The 18553-nt window shown below is 45.0% G+C and overlaps 1 protein-coding gene across 1 annotated transcript in view; it reads right to left on the bottom strand.

Moving 5' to 3' along the window:
- Positions 1-18553, bottom strand: part of SMARCAL1 (SNF2 related chromatin remodeling annealing helicase 1) — a 979995-nt gene that overhangs the window by 872502 nt on the left and 88940 nt on the right. The window contains exon 3 of the mRNA XM_069616809.1: positions 3827-3877. Within this exon, the coding sequence (XP_069472910.1) occupies positions 3827-3877 (51 nt within the window). The remainder of the gene's footprint in view (positions 1-3826; positions 3878-18553) is intronic.

The raw sequence follows: 18553 nt of genomic DNA, 5'->3' as shown, positions 1-18553 counted from the left end.
CGAAGTTTAAGAAAACACATTAGAGGTAATATTTTTGCCTCTTCTACACTCTGGAACTCAATCACAAAAGACCTCAGAGTGAAATCCAACTAGCCAAGATTTAAAAGAAATCTGAAGAAATGGTTCCTAGTGCATGCCTCGCTCTTGACATGCTACCTCCTTGTTGAGTCACATATTTCAAGGTCTTCTTAGTCACTTATATTTTGGCTCATTAAAATGGTTTTATCGATTGCCTACAAGGAACTTACTTTTTTGGGCTATGTACTATGCAGTTTTCCAAATGCGCACAGCATACCATTTCTTGCTTGCCAAAAGTCACTTATTGGGCAGTGGCTAGTGGCGATAAAGTCTATTTAATATCATTCATGTCCAGACTACACACACACTCGGGTCTATCTAGGATGATCTGGTTTTCAACAGTGTCAGATATGGCAAATAGGTCAAGCATGATCAACAAAATATTTCTATGCTCGTCAGTATGCAAAAGCTGTTCTTCCCAAACATCAAGCAGTGTCGTCTTCTGTGGCAAGTCAGGAGGAGATTATGGACGCTGCTGCTTCATTTCACATATTGACAAAAATAAATGGTAAAGGCCTATCTTTCCCTATTCTAGAAGGCGTCCCTACCTAACAAACTAAGGTGCTCGTCAGTGGTCAGGGAATGTTTCCAAAAGAAATCTAACACCAAACCTAATCCTATTTGATCCTACCACTAACCTAATAACTAAAGACAGTAGAACAACTCCCTTCTCCGGATGTATTCCCTTCTTGCAAGCTTTCAGTTCAATGGGTTATCTCAAAGTAGTCTTTCGTGACTACCTTTATCAGTTCATTTAACCTTTCTTGGACTTTTCTCCCTTTGGCTAGAGATTTCAGTACTTTTCTTGGTTTCCTACTGAATTTCTTTGTTACTATTAAGATTTATCTTTTCCCTTGATAGGGTTATCAAACATTTGCAAGTCTCCCCTTTTCCCGTTGCTCTTTCTGCACACAGTTTATACTTCTGAAAATGTCCTTCAGCTCCATACTTCATTCGTCTTTTATTCAGATTTTTCTCTTACTCTTTGCCTTTCCTCTTTATTTATACTTTCTTCTCTCTCACTGTGATGAATATGAACCTTCCAGTAATGATCCTTATCGGCTTCACTAAGTTTTAATATTAGAGTCTCCATCTGTACTGAGACGAGTAGGAGTATTCCAATAATATTTCTCATCTGCTTCTTTTGGTTTCAATACTATAAACCTTTGAGCTCTTTATGTATGTATGCTGTGTCTTTTCCCCTATGTACCTACGTTAAGTGTAATTGGTTGCAACAGCGCCTTGACGCCCTCAGGCCTAGGCGCTTCACACATGTAAAACAATTTCAATTTTTTTTTTTTTTTTTTTAAAAGAATCCCTTGATCGGTACTGACACGAGTATCAGCATTCCAATAATGATTCTCATCTGCTTCTTTGGATTTCAGTACTATAGTCCCTTTATCTGTACTGGGACGAGTATGAGCTTTCCAATAATGGTTCTCCGTCCCGCTCCCGGATCTCCCGTCTTCTCTGTTACATTTGGTTGGTTGGGTTAATGTCACTGGGTTCTCAGTCTTTTGTTCTTTCCATCAGGCTGCTTCTGCTTTTTCCTTCGGGTCTTCCTCTCCGTACTGCTGTACTCGAAGGTGCTCTGATCATTTGGTTACCGGCTGGTTCTGTGGGGAGAGAGCGGTCTCAGCATTGTTTCCAGGACCTCTAGTCCACCACTCAGTTCTGGTAGTCAAGCCCATACTCTAATCTTACTTTCAGGGGTGGACTGGGAACTAAAAGAGGCCCTGGAAAAAATTACTGGGACCAAAAGAGGCCCTGGAAATAATGTTAAAAGTGGCCCCATATGACACATTTTCAGCAACCCCAATGCTTTTCCTATGAGAAAATTTGGAAATACCACACAAAAGAGGCCCAGGGTGCATAGGCCCACCGGGAAATCTCCAGAGTTCCCTATAGGCCAGTCCACCCCTGCTTACTTTCTTCACAGTTTGTAGGATGCTGTACGTTCATCTTCTCTTCTCTCCCTCAGTTTCCTGGTTTCTTTCTGATATAGGACACAGAGAGGTTTTTCTCCTTCATCTTCAGAATCCTCCCCTTAAGACGCTACATAGTTGTGGGCCTTCCATAGCATAGTATTCCTTCTTCTCCATTTCCCGTGGCTACTCTTCTTCTCCATAGGTGATCCTTCTCGTCTCAGTTATTGAAGGAACAGTCAGTCTCTGGTTACAATAGCACATACTGGGATTATTTTCAAGAAATCTCCATAGGATATGTCTGAAGAGGTAAAATTGGTATGTCCTTTCGGGAGTTCTGCACAGAACCGGGAGTCCTTGTCCCCAAAGGGGGAAGTCTCTCCCAGCGAGGCCCCACTGGTCTCGACTCCTAGGGAGGGTATGGCAGAGCGGGCTCACTTCCCTATCCTCATAGGGGAGGAGGGACTCCCCCTTGGGGAGATGTGATGAAATCCTGCAATTCGTCACTTCGTTCCAAGATGAGGGTGGAAGATAGATTGTCTATCTCAGTCAATGATGGTCGCTAGTGACACTGTGTTTCAATATTTTGAGTAAAAAGGGGCATTGACAATTGGTTGGTAGGTATGGCTGGTTCTAAAGAGGGTTTGTTGCAAAGTGTTGTGATCCAGGAAAATTTAACAAAATCGCAAACTAGTGCCTTAGTCAATGAGGTATTGAAAAAGATTGTAATAAATCAGCATACAAAATGTGCACTCACCTTTACCTGTTGGCTGGTGATAATGACCTCTTGGTGAATAACAAATGTTGTACTGTGTATATGTGTAGAACAGAGGTGGAGAGTGACTTTCTGACTGGCTAGCAGCTTGCAACTTGACATTGTTACCCCTGAATGAATGATAGGATTTTGTCTATATAGTTCCTTTATTAAAAATGATGGGCAAGGATTAGTCGGTCAGGGGACACTGCTCCTTGGTACCAACTGGGAGATACATGCCACCCTGACTGACACTGGAAAAGTTCAATATGGTCTTCGTGGCTGATGCAGGAGATAGAAAGTGTGTTGGGGGTAGTGTCAAGGCTTAAATTGAGCACAGTTGGAGGCTGTGATATTGTCCCCACAGAGGAGGTTTGCTACTGAATGCTTCACAAATTGTATAAAGCCATTGCAAAATAGTGGCCGTAGAGGGGCTTGTGATCTAATTGACAAATATCTGTTTCACGGCACTGAAGATAATTTCAATGGCATGCAAATAATAAGGTATATTTCTGTATTAGTAGCTGTTTTGTACCAAATATCCGATAGCTGTAGGGCGTTTTGTTTAAAATGCATTGTACTCAAGACAATGTTTTTCTATTTTTCTCAAGGGGCTAATAGAATTTGAAGGCTGATGTACAACACTTTAAGTGCTATCTTGCATATCTGTTTTGAAATGTTTAATGTGGCAGCGCATTAGTAACCCACAAATATTGTTGGCTGGTGTCGGATGTTGGAATGCCTCCTTTAGGAGGGATTTAAAGAGATCTGCTTCAAGTTGGTGAATGAGAATTTGTTAGGTGTTTTTTGTTTGGGAGTAACAAAAGGGTAATAGTTCACAGCTAAGGTTTGGGTGTATGTAAAAGCTCACATATTTGGCATTGAAATAAGTGGAGGAGAAGCCATCAATGTGCATTTTAGAGAGCTAAATCCTTAGTTATTGGATGGCGATGATGGTTAAACTCAGTTTTGTCAATCCCAATATTCTAGAATATTTTAAATCATGCAAAAGTACATAATTTGGTTGGGTTGGCTTGGATTCGATAGTATATGTGGAAGTACTACTTACTGAGGTTTTTGTAGTCTTCCAATCCGAAATTCCACATTTTGGCAGCAGGATCTACAAAGATTAAGCAAGTTTCACTATTATACATTGTTAACATTTAACAGATTGTTACAAGACAAAAAATCCCACATCATCACACACCTATGCACTTTACAGTACACATCAGCACAGTTCTACGCTTATTTAAATCAGACATTACTTGGTAGCAGTGAGGCATGGAAGAATGCGGACAACATGACTTGTGAATTCAAATTTCAACTCCTACGGCTACATACACGTTCGTGTGGTGTGAAAGCTGATCCGATAGCAGCTCAGATCCTAAAGGGGGTAAATCGTGGCTCTACCACGGAGAATCAGCCATGTTTTCCAAATGTCATTTGCATTCTATGGAGTACAGGAACCACCAAGAGAGAGATCAGATGCGTTTCTGCGAAAAACCCTTTACCAAGCTGCCCCAATCAAGCAAGGGACTCAGGGTGAAGGCAATTCATTGACAACCTCAGTGTCCATACCTCAGAGGGCTTTGGTATCTAGGATAGCTGTGGATGAAGGTTGCAGTATAAAGTGAGTAATTGAGTACTCTCAACAGGCACGATCTTATTCTGGGAAGGCTAACTAATTTAGAGGAGTACACAGGTCAATGAGCCCAAGCCCTAACTACTTTATACCTAAAGAGATGGATTAAATGCTTGAGTGGGGTTAGTATCCTGTACTGCATAGCCTAAAAGATAGGCTATGGCTGGGGGTGCCTGGCATCACACATTTCAGCTACAATGGGATTGAACCTACATGGAGGTTATGTTCATTGTACCTACAGGTCACTGCAACACTGATGGATTATTTGTGCATTGACCAGAGGTAAAATACAATTCATCATCCTGACAGAGTTGGGGATATACTCTTGGGTCCCACAGAGAAGGAAGTTGCTAATGTATTTCAAAAGGCATGGGTCACATGGAATGATCACTCCATACTCAAGAGAAGTGAGAATCCATCCCAAGCAGGGAGAGCAGTGAGCAGAATAATAAACGATTTGAACAGCGCTTCATGTCAGATTCTTCCAACTTCTAAGCACTGTAATGTGTGTTAGTATCCAATTTAATGGTACTCAATGTATGGATCTCTGAAGGATGAAGGGCCTGGCTGGATTCAAACCTGTTACTACATCTTACACTGACAGTCATTAACATAGCTCTGCATACATGATTATGTGGTTTACTGGTTCCTAATTAAGTAGGGTTCTTTTTTCCAAGAGCTGCTCTGCTGGGTAGACACAGTGCCAATATCATGAAACGGCAGCTATAAATGTTCCTCTGCAAATATACAACATATTACCCGGACATGTGCATGAACCCAAAATCACTAAAAAGTGGTTGTTTGCCCTCAAAACGTGGAATTGTCTGGTACCGTTAACGGTGCAGGCCATCAGCCATCCGTTTGGAAGTATGTTACACTGGAAAGGTCAGGTGTCGAGTTAACCAGTTTGATGCTATTAACAACAATGCAGGTCACAAATAGTTGCCATGAAGGCATGTTACACGGGAAGGATCAGTTGGCGAGTCTTAATCATCTTGATTAAGAGGAAGACTTCAGCTAAAACTTCGCTCAGTGGGGTGCCTCCACATTCTCCCAAAAGCGAGGTAGTGTCGCTGTGCCCCAAATGTCCATGTCAGAGCCATGTGAGTCCATGAAAGCTGCATAGGCTGCCTTTGATGCAGTAAATGGTAGGGGCCCAAAATGAAGTGTGCGTCAGAGGAGGGATGACGAAGCAGCACAAACGTCTTGATTCAGGAAGGTTCTTTGGGAACAAAGTAAACGGGAGAAAAGTGGTGCAGTTGCCGTATACAGTAGTTTTACCCTATGTTAGTCCCTTAAAATCCTGTGACCTAAACATCCAAAATTATTTTCACATTTGACAAGCCAAAATCTTTGTGGTGAATACGTTAAGAGTCACTAAGCACCTATACATCTGTTTTCAATTTTTCAGTTAGTGGTGGCATTTGCCAGGGTGACGTGGAGGGGTACAGTACTTGGTCTTTCCTGTTGAGCATTCATTCAATGGCTACTGCACAACACATTGATGCAAAACCTGATTCGCTGAATGGTAACTAACTGCAGAGTGGTTTGTCTTTTTAAATGTGTTTTTAAAATTGACACTTTCCATTCAGCATAGTCATAAAACGTATTTTAAGCAGGCACCATGCCGTCTATATAGCATTGGCTGCAAGAAAGAGGGAAAGAGTGAGGAGAGGAGGTAAAGATTCGATTGTGGAATATTTCACACAAGCCCGAAAAATGCCATTGTAGTTGCATCATAAACTGAGCTGGGCGTGTGGCCCATTTCAAGGCATGGAACGGCACATCACAGTTCAGTGCCACATGCCATGCTCTGAAGTTTCGAAAACCTGTGCCACCAGTTATAAGGGTAGGCTCTTGGGGTTGCACACAATGGCGAGTTGAAAAACATGCTGAATGTGATGGGACAAAATATAAGCGCCACTTGTCTTCTTAGATACACGTACTGCTGTACATTAAAGGCTATCTGCAAGGCAGGCAACTGAGATGCGTGTTTGTTAGTAATCAATCACAGAGTGCTCGATAGCAGTTATGCACAAGACAAGATTTGGGAGTCATTGGACTCCTCAGTCTAAAGGAATTTGGTTATCTTCCAAGAATACACCACCAGTAGATACTTAAGACCCTTAAATAATACTATTCAATATCTATACCCATAGATTATTTAAAGGCGTTTTGGAAATTCAAGTGCGGAAACATATACATCATACTTAGAAGTGATCTCGTGTGTTGGGGTTTCTGGCTACTGGAAAAATGTAAGCAACAGCAGATGCAAACCTTAAGACTGCATTCGTCATTTTGCATTTATTCAGGATTCAAAATGGGTGGGAGCTATTTAGCTGCTGGAAATGGCTAAGGAGAACCTACCTGTCTCGACATTGACAGCTATCAGGAGCTACTTACGACTGACTCCCTGAGGACCTTGATGCCATACAAACGTTCCTATGTGGCAAACTCTGTGCATTTGGGAACTGTATAAATGAGTGTTAGGAGACATCTGAAGATATTTCTAGTTTAAATCGCAAATAGTAATGAAAATGGCACAACACCATATACTAGTTCCTCATTCCCTTCCCATTGGTAGTCTCTTGCTTACTGGGCGATCCCAGTGACCCTGGAGCTGCTTTTAACTCCTAATCATCCAATCCTTATTTCTCCGAAATTGTGGCAATGGGGACAGAGAGGCCAACCAGTACTTCAGCTTGATATTGGTGTCTAGATGTTTGACTCCTTGCAACACTCTTTGGGGATAGGCATCGGTTCATGGGTGCGACGATAGGTGCCAGACAAAGGTGGATGCTGCTGACATGTTTGCATGAAGTTCAGGGTGCACCAGTAACCGCTCATCATTTACTTGTATGTAAAGGGATGGGTACATGTGAAGCGAGCATGCAACTTGGATGGTGCAGGGGATGGGCTAAAATGGGGGTTGCTTGAAGAGGGGAGATGGCTGGGCAGTATAAAGCTCAATTAGGAGGATGGGAGACTCTCTGATGGAGATTAGTAGGCTGTTCCACATTGCGAGTGCATAGTAGAAGACCTCTTTCCCTCCAGGTAATGCCATGGCTGTGTGCTTGTGCTGGCTGGCTTCCAGCTTCCTTAATTCTTGGCCAGGTAGGAACAAGTGCTGGTAGATATTTCTTTGAAGATGATGCAGGACTGTACAGTGTGATGAATCAGAAGCGATTCCACCAGAACATCTGGCCTGGGACCCTTCTGACGTGGCCAGGGAAAGGCAGAGACTTGCAGATCCTGACCCACGGGGTTGTGTTCTGCAGGAAGATCACATGGGGGCTAGATGATCAGGTCAGGAGGACTGGACGAACCCCTTCATTAACTTCCCTAGAGACCCCACAATCTTAGTGGCTTATTGTAAAATTGAAACATTTGCAGAAAAAGGTAATTTGAACATTAATGACTTCAAGTCCCACAATGTCCAAAGTACTGCGATGAGGAAGAGGGACTCAGACAGTGGACTTCAAGGTACAGTTTAATGGTTCTAATAACCCACACCAGGAAGGGACTGTTGAGGATATAAGACCCCCTCGGGTGCAGGCCATGAGAAAAAGCAGAAGGTGGAGTGATTGCCGTGATTCCACGTTGCAGTGGCAGCACCAGAAAGAAAGCAGACACACTGGGGCTGCCGCTTGTTACAGAGTGCATGCTGGTCCTGAGAGGGTCTCTAACCACGATAGCCTTGTATGCGGAGGGAAGCTGCGTTGTGGAAAGCTTCACCCTTGTGGTCCTTGTATGCAGATTTTGCACATCGGGTAGTGTTGCAGTGAAAAGCTTTCCCCCTGAAGATGTGCGTTCCAGGTGGCAGGCAAGCACTGGAGTGCTCCAGGAGCAGGGCACGCTCCATTCCCAGACGGCGCAGGCTGTGGGAAGCCAACCAGAGGATTTTGCCTTGCAGGAGGCTGCAGAAGAAGCAGAAGGCACAGTTGCAGCCGAGCAAGCGGATGCCTATGCAGCAACCGCTGAGTTTACCAAGATTAGGTAACCCCATTGCCCATTAGCGACTACAGTGTTTATTTTGAATACCGAACTGATTAAAAGAAGAGTAGTCACCCCCGTTGGGATAATGGAGGTGTGCCTGCTACGCTTAATACCCCCTAAAGGACAGAACCCCCAGAGGGACTTAGACACCAACACCTTTATGGGTTATATAGCAACTAAGGTATATGGCAACCCTATAACCCCTACAATGGCTGCCATGGCTTCTGACCCTCAGTGTACTCAATATGTATGAAAAACCACAGAAAAATCATTTGCGCTTTGAAACACTTGTGTATGGGCGTGCTATAAATAAAATATATCATACCAAAGAACAGCCTCCCGGAGGCAAGTCAGCGAAAAGACCAATCAGATGAGAGGATCCGCAGAGTTCAAAAACACTGCAGTGCACACAGGGGTTTGGCCGGCAGGAGAGAGCGAATGCCAGATGGGAATTGCATGCTCAGGTATAAAAGGTGATTAAAGGCCCATTCGCCCAAAAATTAAAGGGCGAGCTTTGCAGATATTGTAAAGTTGGAAACGACAAGCTAGTCCTAGAGGACACACATGGTGCCAACGTACTGAGGCTAAGCACCAACATTAGAGAATGCACAAGGAAAGATGGGGGAAGTCGGTTTTCTTTTTTAGTGACACATTACCAAAGCTGGGTAGCCACGGCTGATGCAAGAGAATGACAGAAGGAGGTGGAAGTGGCTTTCTTTGTGCTGATGCAATAGAATAACATGGAGTCAAAACCCTAAATACATGCAAGGTATCATGGTGATACTGCAGAGTGGGAAGGAGTGTCAGACAGTGAGCTTGAAGAGTGTGAGAATTCACCCAAATTGAAAAGGAAGTAGTGGAGGGAGGAAAGATGAGGAGCAGGAGTAGTGGGGGCAGGGAAAACCATAATTTGGGTTTTTGAAGCATTAGGATGTAGAAAATGGGCGTTCATCCAAGATTGAATGGCAAGAAGACAGGCAGAGATTTTAGCGTGAAGAAAGTCGGAAAAGGAAGAGAAGGAGACTAAGATCTGGTACCCACCGGCATTGAAATGAGAGGCCAAAGGAAGAAACAAGAGAGGGGAGGTGAAGAGGGCCCAAGACAGACCCTTGGGGGAACCGATACAACAGCGGGAAAGTAGTTTCTACCACCCAATGAAATGGAAATCGACCAGACAGATGAGATTTGAAACAGTGGAGAACAGCACCAAAAAAACAAGAGAGCGCAGGGTGGACAAGAGGGTAGTATGATCAACCATTTCAAAGGTGGCAGACATATCAAGAGGAATAAGAACTGATGAGAGCCTAGAATGGCGGGCAGAAAGAATCGAGCTGGATACTGTGATGAATCCAGTGGAGTCATCACCGTTTCCCCAGTGAGGATTTCCTCCCATATGGCCAGGGAAAGGCAGCAGCTACCTAATACTGACCCTGTGGGCAGCTTTATTTATTTATTTATTCTGTCATTTATAGAGCACGCTTAGGGCATTATGAGGGAGGATCACATGGGAGGAGACGACTGCCGGGGAGATGTTATGACTTCAGTGGATGAAGCACAATATTAGCCCTTTTTCCCTAAGGAAGACCATCTAACACCCAATACATTAATGGCATATTGTCATTTAACGGTTGCCACTTTTAGAAGAAATCAAGAAACCTTGTGTTTACAGTATTCAAGTGAGGCCCCAACCTTTAATCCAAACACCCACAACTCACACATGCCACCTTCTGTTTCTAATATGCCTTATTGCAAACCTCCTGATTAAAAACCCTTTTAGAAGTAGAAGCCCAATGACTCCCATAATTACTCAGGTACTGAGACCAAGAGGATGAGAGTGTGTGCAAAGAAACATGGAGCAGGCTAGTTGTTTCTCAAAGCCTACATTATGGCAGACATTTAAAGATGGTGATCGCATTCAGAAGTCAAAGCAATTCAGGAGAGGACAGTAAACTCCAGGCAGAGGTTCACGAACGCGAGACACACAGAAAAGTATGCACCTGGTGAAGGAGGCGACTAGCAGCCGGTTGACCGGAAAGGGCGTGTCGAGAAAGCCCCAACCAGTCCCTGCACAAGGAGGCCATGAGAGAAGAGGAGATGAGTTGTGTAAATGGCTCTGCCGGAAGAGGAGCACCACAGACACCAATGTGGCAAACCAGAAGAAGGACTCGTACTAGGACTAGAAGATCTACTTTTCAAGTGTCTTTATTCAACTTAATAGTCCAAAGAAAAATAGTCCTCCGTCCAAAATGATTGGTGGGAAAGATTTCTCCCCTCTCTTAGAAGCAACTTTCCCTCCCCAAGCTTTTTGCTTTTGTTCCCGTATCCTGAACTGCCATTTTACGGTGGAGCACAGCCTTCAGCTGCAATCCACTGGGCTTTCGCTCATTGTTACAGGGAAACTGACATGTCCTACAGGCTGTCAGTACTGAGAAACTGTGTTTCTCTTGGTCTTTCAACTTTTTAACATTTTATCATTGCACAAAGAAACATTAATGTTTTTTGGCCCTAGTCATCATCCAAGGATTTTGTGGTGATTGTAAAGTGTGCCTAGGAACAGACTGGTGGCAGCAGAAGCTTTTCTTTGTATCGTTTACAACTTTTTACCGAGCCATACTGTGCTTATCACGTTAGGCTCATGACTCTGGCTAGTGTCCGTCACGGCTGTGCCAGGAGGTCTTTTGTCTGTTCCTTTGGCCATTTTGTCTTTTGGCCATCCCCCTGGTCTTCCAGACCTGGGACTTCCTTATTTGGCAATGCAGTTGCTGGCGAAAGCCACTTCTTTCGCAGGATTGCGAATTATACCCCTTTCGGGATCCTTGTCCCTTAAGAAGGTGTCACCTCCAGAGGGAGCCTACTTACCCTATCCCTCTGGTGTATTAAACATACTGGGATCACCTCCCAAGTCCCAAAGGAGGTGGCTTTCCATTGGGGAGGCGTGACTATCACTCTTTCTTTATCTCACAACACATCCGAAAAGGGTTTAAAGCCAACGTACTGAGGCTAAGCACCAACATTAGAGAATGCACAAGGAAAGATGGGGGAAGTCGGTTTTCTTTTTTAGTGGCACATTACCAAAGCTTGGTAGCCACGGCTGATGCAAGAGAATGAAAGAAGGAGGTGGAAGTGGCTTTCTTTGTGCTGATGCAATAGAATAACATGGAGTCAAAACCCTAAATACATGCAAGGTATCATGGTGATACTGCAGAGTGGGAAGGAGTGTCAGACAGTGAGATTGAAGAGTGTGAGAAACCTAGGGGTATTATCCCATGTAGACCTCGAGAATACTCTATTCAGGTAGCCAGGGGACAGCCATCACTTTTGGATCCCAACACGAGGGTGGACGAGCGAGGGATAATCATCTGGGTAGGGGAGTCCGGGGTGTGATCATGGAACTACCCCAGGTGAGACGCGGTATCCCAATAGGATAATAGGCAAGGAGGAAGCAATCCCTGAAGCCTTTATGGGATCTTCAGACCCCATTCTCCCTGTTCCAAGAGAGAGAGGTGGGAATACTGTATTAGAACAAAAGCAGGCAGGGAGGTGGGTCAGAGGAAACAACAACATGACTTTAAATCTAACACCTATTCATCAACCCACATTTCAGACCCAAGGGGAGGCCGTCAAGATCAGTACCTTTATGGCAGGGGACCAGGAGTAGGAAACAACTTAACAAAAGAGGAATCACCCCAGTGGTATCAAAACAGAGCCAGGAGATTCCCCTTGTTCCTCTGTCAGTCATCGTATGATTATACCACCAACAAATCATTTTCAATCCCATCCCCGTCCCCATTTCCAACAAATACTGAGACGAGGAGGCGGCAACTAAGACCAGTAAAAATTACCCCTAGAAACAACATGGGAGAAGGGAAAACTACTCTAGAAAGAACTCAAGTTGTCCCACTAATAGAGTCAGGCAGGGTCAGGTATTTAATAATGACCATTCGCACCTGACTCCACTTGACTTTTTTCAAAAAGGTGTGGTTTTTCCCATGCAGTTGAGCAAGCTGGGAATGCTGTCCGGACCAGAGACGCCAAGGAGCAGAGAGCACCAGGAAGGAATGAAGCCTGGAGGAGAACAACGTGTCGAGACGCTGGCCAGTGTGAGGGGCTGCAGCGTGGCAAAGGAGCTGGATTTTGGCAGCCTGTATGCTGCTGGTGGCATTTGGGGTAATGCTTGTTCCCTTGGGACATGTGCCGGTCCCAAGGCTGTCTGAGGGACAGGTGGTGAGACCCTGACCTCAAACCTGTGCATCCAGAGGGACGGCTTGTCAATGCAACGGTACCCGGTGAGTGAGGGAGAAACTTGCGAGTGTGTGTCTGACTGAAGCAGAGCACGAGAAAAACACAGTTTAAAACGGCACAGAGCGAAAACTGAGATAACGTGTGCAGAGTACAGAAAGTGAAAGAAGGATATTTGGAAGTTGCGCTAGCGGCGCAGAAGAAAAGTAGTTTGAAAGAAAGCCATTAAAAAGTGCCATAAAGACTTTTCCAAAGTGTGCACGGTGAAGAGTGGACAGGTTAGTAAGTGTGCAGGAAGCACGGGAAAGAAACGGATAAGTGCATAGGTGCACATAAGTAAAAGAAAGTGAGGTGCACAAGAGGCGCAATAAGAAGGCAAAGGAAGGAGCAAGAGTGCACAGTAGAAAACAAGGAACAGAAAAGGGAAGGTACAAGTGTGCACTGTGAGAAGGTCTCTTCCTGTCTAAACCTCGAGGATCTGTCATCCAGGTGGCAAAACATGGCCATCGCTAATGGATCCAGTTCCTGGGGGTGGACCAGTGAGGGAGCATCACCTGGATGGGGGCTCCTCAGGAAGTGGGACACAGGTGGGCGAGACGTAGTATACCCCTTCTTTTAGCACCTTTTCCCCCATCCTCTCGCATAGGACATGCCAAACCACTACCCCCCCCTTTTCCACCGCAAAAACTTTAGTACAACGGATCAACACCAGAGCCATTTACCCGACATGTCCCAATATTAGGATCCAGCAAAGTCAGGCAATTGATTGGAATCCCACACACCCGACGACCCTTTTCCCTTCCCCACAAGGATAAAAGGTGGAGCCAGAGAGTACAGTATGAGCAAGGCGAGTACACCAGACAGCATGGCAAGATGGCTAAAACGTGGCAGTTCAAATGAAGGAGAAAGGCAGCGGAAACCGAGAGGGTGACGAGGAGAGAAGTAACCTTGCCCTTTTCTTCCCAGGCCCGCAGAAAGTCTAAGGCCATGAACAACAACTGTCCTGCACCAGATGTCAACAGTAAACAGGGCAAGCTTATATCGATAAGCAGGAGCACGGGAAGCTCCCGCACCCATGGTACCTCGACTCCAAAGAAGAAAGCCAAGCAGTGCAACACAACCAGCGAGTCGAGGGGAGAATCGATAAGCACTGGGCTGTGTTGAGTGAGAATCGCAAAGTCGCAAGTTTTAATCCATAGCTATTGAACTTTGAATGAACTAATAAAAGTGTAAAGGGGAGACCAGCTGCAGAAGGAACGTGGCACCCCGCGGGTGCTAATTCGTGAGAGAATGGTCGAGCCCCATATGAGAGAAACTACAAGTACCAGACGGCCGTAGGAGGGCAGGCGAAATAGGTCAAAGTGGTCATACAGAGGGTCAAGCAAAATCCCTGTACAATCGAAAGACTTTCATCTACAAGCACTGTGAAATAAAGGGAATTGAATTCCATAGTAAAACTGAACATTAGAATCCAAGGGAATTGATTCCTGTTCAAGTCAAAAGGGGTCCACAAGCCCGAGCAAGGGGGATCTGGGGTGAAGCTAAACCCAAGGGCTGGCAGTCGACAGATATCCAAGCCCGAGCGAGGAAGATCCAAGGAGTTAAGATATCACCCAAAGTATAATGAGAAAAGAATAAGAGATGCAAAAAAATACTATTGCGAAACAGATGGAGGTATCACCCAAGTACTGACAGTCAAGAGAGGTCCGAGCCCGGCCGAGGGAGATCCAAGGGCAAAGCTTTCATCAAACTTTGGAACACGATAGAGAAGAATCAGCCTAGAAGAGGGAGAACCAGGGGTGAAGCCATCACCCGTACTGAACTTTGGAAACAAACATTCATTTGTTAAAGGAACATTTGTTTTGTTGTTTAAACACATCAGGCCACAAAGGCAAGAGACTTTCAGAGGAAACGAGACTTGACCATCGAAGGTCCTGAGAACTGATATTGGAACTGTCATCTCGTGCTAGAGAAGCCCGATACTGTACTGTGCTCTACCAACTCCACCTTACCCCGTGCTCAAAAACATGGGGACGGAAGACCCAGGATACCGCCTCCTGAAATATCATTTGAGAATACTCCTTTCTTTTTCTTGAAACTTAACCCCACACCCTTTAGCGTGAGGAATTGGCAATAGGTTTTTGTTAGTATAGGCATTTTTTCCATCCTGCATACCACTTTCATTAAAACCCTTGAACTGTGATCCCTTGTGTCGGTCTTACTTGTCACCATGAGTTCCTCACAGCACAAAGAAGAATCAATTAGAAGAGAAGAGCAACGAATGAAGAGAGTGGGGGAAATCAAAGTGGTCATGCCTAGGAGGAGCAAAGAACCAGGTGGTTTGGAAAGTCTCCGATTGTAAACCGCCCGCCAACAAGTGAAATTTGTGTTAAAGAACTGTAAATGGAAAGAAAGGTCTATCCATACAAATTGAACTTGTATTTGTAACCAAGAGGGGCCTAAGCTTGCGGGAGGGAACCCGAGAGGCCTAACAAAGTGGAATACCTGGAATTTGTTTGTGATATTGAAAGAAAAGAAAAGCACATTAACTGAAGTTGTGTTTGAAACCAAAAGGGGATTAATCTTGGGGAAGGGAACCCTGAGAGGCCTGTACATCCTGACAAACTGAACCTGTGTTGAAACCAAAAAGGGTCCTGAGCTTGGGGAAGGGAACCCTGAGAAGCTTCAAGAGGAACGGTTATATTTCTTTGTGCTGCTTGGAACTTGAACAAGTTGAAGCTTGGGGAAGGGAGCCCCATGGAACCAAAGACACTGAACGTATTTGAGAATAAAAGGGCTCTGCAGATGTTTTACGAACAGCCCTTTTTGACTGAACTCACCTTTGTGACATTGACCAAGCTACACCTGTGAGAAGACCACCTGCAACCCACCTTGGTTTCCTATTTTTTTGTTTATTTTTTTTTTTTGTTCAGAGAAAGGTACAACAAGACAAAACTGGCCAGTGGTCAGCGAATCGCAACATCATATAACAACATAGGTGAACATTTACAGTATACACTACACATTTGCATTTTGTTTGACAGTACTAGAACGGTGACGATGGATTGTCCTCTTCATCAGATAGCATATTACATAGATAGAGCCTGAACAGCAACCATATCTCTTTGGGGCGGCATCTTGATGACAATGTAATAATAAATTGTTCTTCAAGTTCATTAACCATCGACAGGTCTTTCAAGAAGTCCTGTCGCCTAGGAGGATCTATGGACTTCCAACATTTCAATATATTTCGCTTCGCAATCACACATGCTAAACTGAACAATCGTCTAGTGGTGGTTGCAGCTTTACCAATATCCCCAAATAGGTATTTCCGCATGGAGGGTGTAGCAGGTATTGCCGTGATGTCTTCCAAAATCTCCGCCACCTACCCCCAGAATTTAGTTATCGGTGGGCAGGCCCAATACATATGATAGGAGTCTGCGTCAGGGGCGTCACGTTTAGGGCATTTCCCCATGTGGCCCTACACAAACCTAGCTAACTTGGCTGGGGTATAGTGCAACTGGTTCAGAACTTTAAATTGAATAAGACGTAGCCCTGAGTTCATGGATACACATTTAGTCAACTGGCAGTATCTCAACCATGTGGCTTCACACAGCTTCACCCCCAGATCTCCTTCCCAGGTCTCCTTGATATTATTGCATGGCTTGGAGTGGATCTGAACAAGGCTGTATAGTGTCGACAGACTTTTCCTTTGTCCCCCCTGGTTCCGTCATGGCTGCAATACATTTGTGTGTAGGTGGCTCTTCTGGGAAGGAAGGCCATTTGGCAGCGAAGGCAGATTTCATCCTGTGAAACTGAAATCGCTTAAGGTGATCACCACCCACTGCCCTGACAAAGTCATCTAGTGCACAATATCTCCCTTCCGGGAACATGTCCTGCATTCTAAATTGCTTCTGTGGGTCCCAGGCACCCTGGACTGCCTTATCAAATGTGGGGCTCATGCCCGGGAAGTTCCACAATGGTACCTCCGGATCATACGGGATTGTAATGGGCAATCTCTTATATATCCTGGCCTATGCACGCGTGGATCATATCTGCACGTGTCCTTCCGATTAGGGTCAAACATAACAGCTCGCAAGTCTGAGGGGGATGCCGCAAATCTTTCCAGGGTGATGTGTGGTGCCGTGTCCTCTGGATCAAACCAGTGTCTCGCGAAGTGTGCCTGTGATGTTAGATAGTAAAGTTCAAAGTCTGGTGCAGCAATCCCACCTTTTCAAAGGGTTCTGTCATTTTGGACCACCTCAACCTGGGCGTTTTCCCTCCCCATACAAATGTAGTGGCGAGCATATTGAGTTTCGTGAAGAATGTTCTGCCTGGCCAAATCAGTATGTTGCAAAAAAGGTATAGGAGTTTGGGTAGCATTACCATCTTAAGTAACGCTATTCGCCCATATAGGGATAGAGGGAGCCTGTTCCAGACTTGTAGTTTAATAGTCAGGGATTGTAGGAGTTCGCCATGATTTTCTGAGAGCAGTGTACTCCCGTCCCTGGATACCATGATCCCCAAGTAGCGGATGTGTGTTGGTTACCATTTGAATCCCTGTGTGTCTGACATATCTCTAGTTTTAGGTGTAAGCGGAAACAGTTCTGACTTAGAAACAATAACCCTGTACCCAGAGTATTCAGATGACCTCTTAACCTCAGCCATAATTGGCGCTAGATTTACCTCCGGATTCCCAATATATAGTAGGGTGTCATCTGCATAAAAGGAAATGATTTGTGGTCTCCCTGTCATGCGAAGACCTCTCCATGCATGGTTTTGACGGACGTATTCAGCCATGGGTTCTATTGTAAGTGCGAAAAGGATTGGGGAGAAGGGGCAGCCCTGTCTGGTGCCCCTACCCAGGTGAAACAGGGATGACATGGTTTGGTTTGTTAGTACCTTTGCTCCCGGGCAAGTATACAATAACCTGACACGGCTAACGAAGTATCCTCCCAACCCAAATCTCTCCAGGACCCAAAACAGATAGACCCAGGAGACAGTCAAAAGCTTTCTCAGCATCAAGGGACACTGCCACCGCATCCGACGCTGGGTCTATCTGAGTCATCCCTGTGCAGATTAAGAGCAGTGGACCTTGTTGGTATAAAGCCAGCCTGGTCGGGATGTACCAATATAGGCATATAGGGCAGGAGCCTGGTAGCTAGAACCTTAGCGAAAATCTTCGCATCGGTATTAATGAGTGAGAGGGGTCTATATGACCCCATGTCCTGTGGGGGTCTACGGGGTTTAAGAAGGACCATTATCACTGCCTCTCGCATAGTGTCTGGAAGTATGCCGCGCTCCATTGCCTCTTCCCATACTTTCAGTAAGACAGGGGCTAGGATATCATGAAATTCTTTATATAATTCGGCACCTAGGCCGTCAGGGCCTGAGGCTTTACCTGATGTTAATGCTTTCATTGCCTCTGTAATTTCCTCAAGTGATATAGGGGTGTCTTTTATCATGCGTATCTCCGGGGTCAGGGTTGGGAGATCAATCACGTCTAGATATTCCACTATTTCTTCATTCATTTTGGTGTCTTTATTGGAATATAGTGATTTGTAGAATGCAGCGAACATATCATTAATTTCTTGGTCCCCACTGACTATGTCACCACTAGGTATCTGGATTGTCGCTATAGGGGGATGGCCGTGTTCGGCCTTAAGCATCCGGGCAAGGAATCTCCCTGCCTGGTTACTCTCCCCGTATCTACGAGCCCGGGCCGGGGCGGCCATGTATTGTACCTCCCTCGCAGCAAGTTTATTACATTCTGCCAGTGTAGTGTGAATATCTAGTAGGGCCTCTTTACTATGTGTACAGGTGTATTTGAACTCCAGGAGCTCAAGTTTGGCCTCAATTGTGTCCAACTCCTGCCTAACTGCCTTCAATAGACCCGTAGTTTTGGCCATAATTGCACCC

Source organism: Ambystoma mexicanum, chromosome 9 (genome assembly GCF_040938575.1).
Source record: "Ambystoma mexicanum isolate Mex_15411 chromosome 9, UKY_AmexF1_1, whole genome shotgun sequence".
NCBI lineage: Eukaryota > Metazoa > Chordata > Amphibia > Caudata > Ambystomatidae > Ambystoma > Ambystoma mexicanum.
Note: the sequence above shows the minus strand (reverse complement) of the source record. Positions and strands in the feature narration are given on the sequence as shown.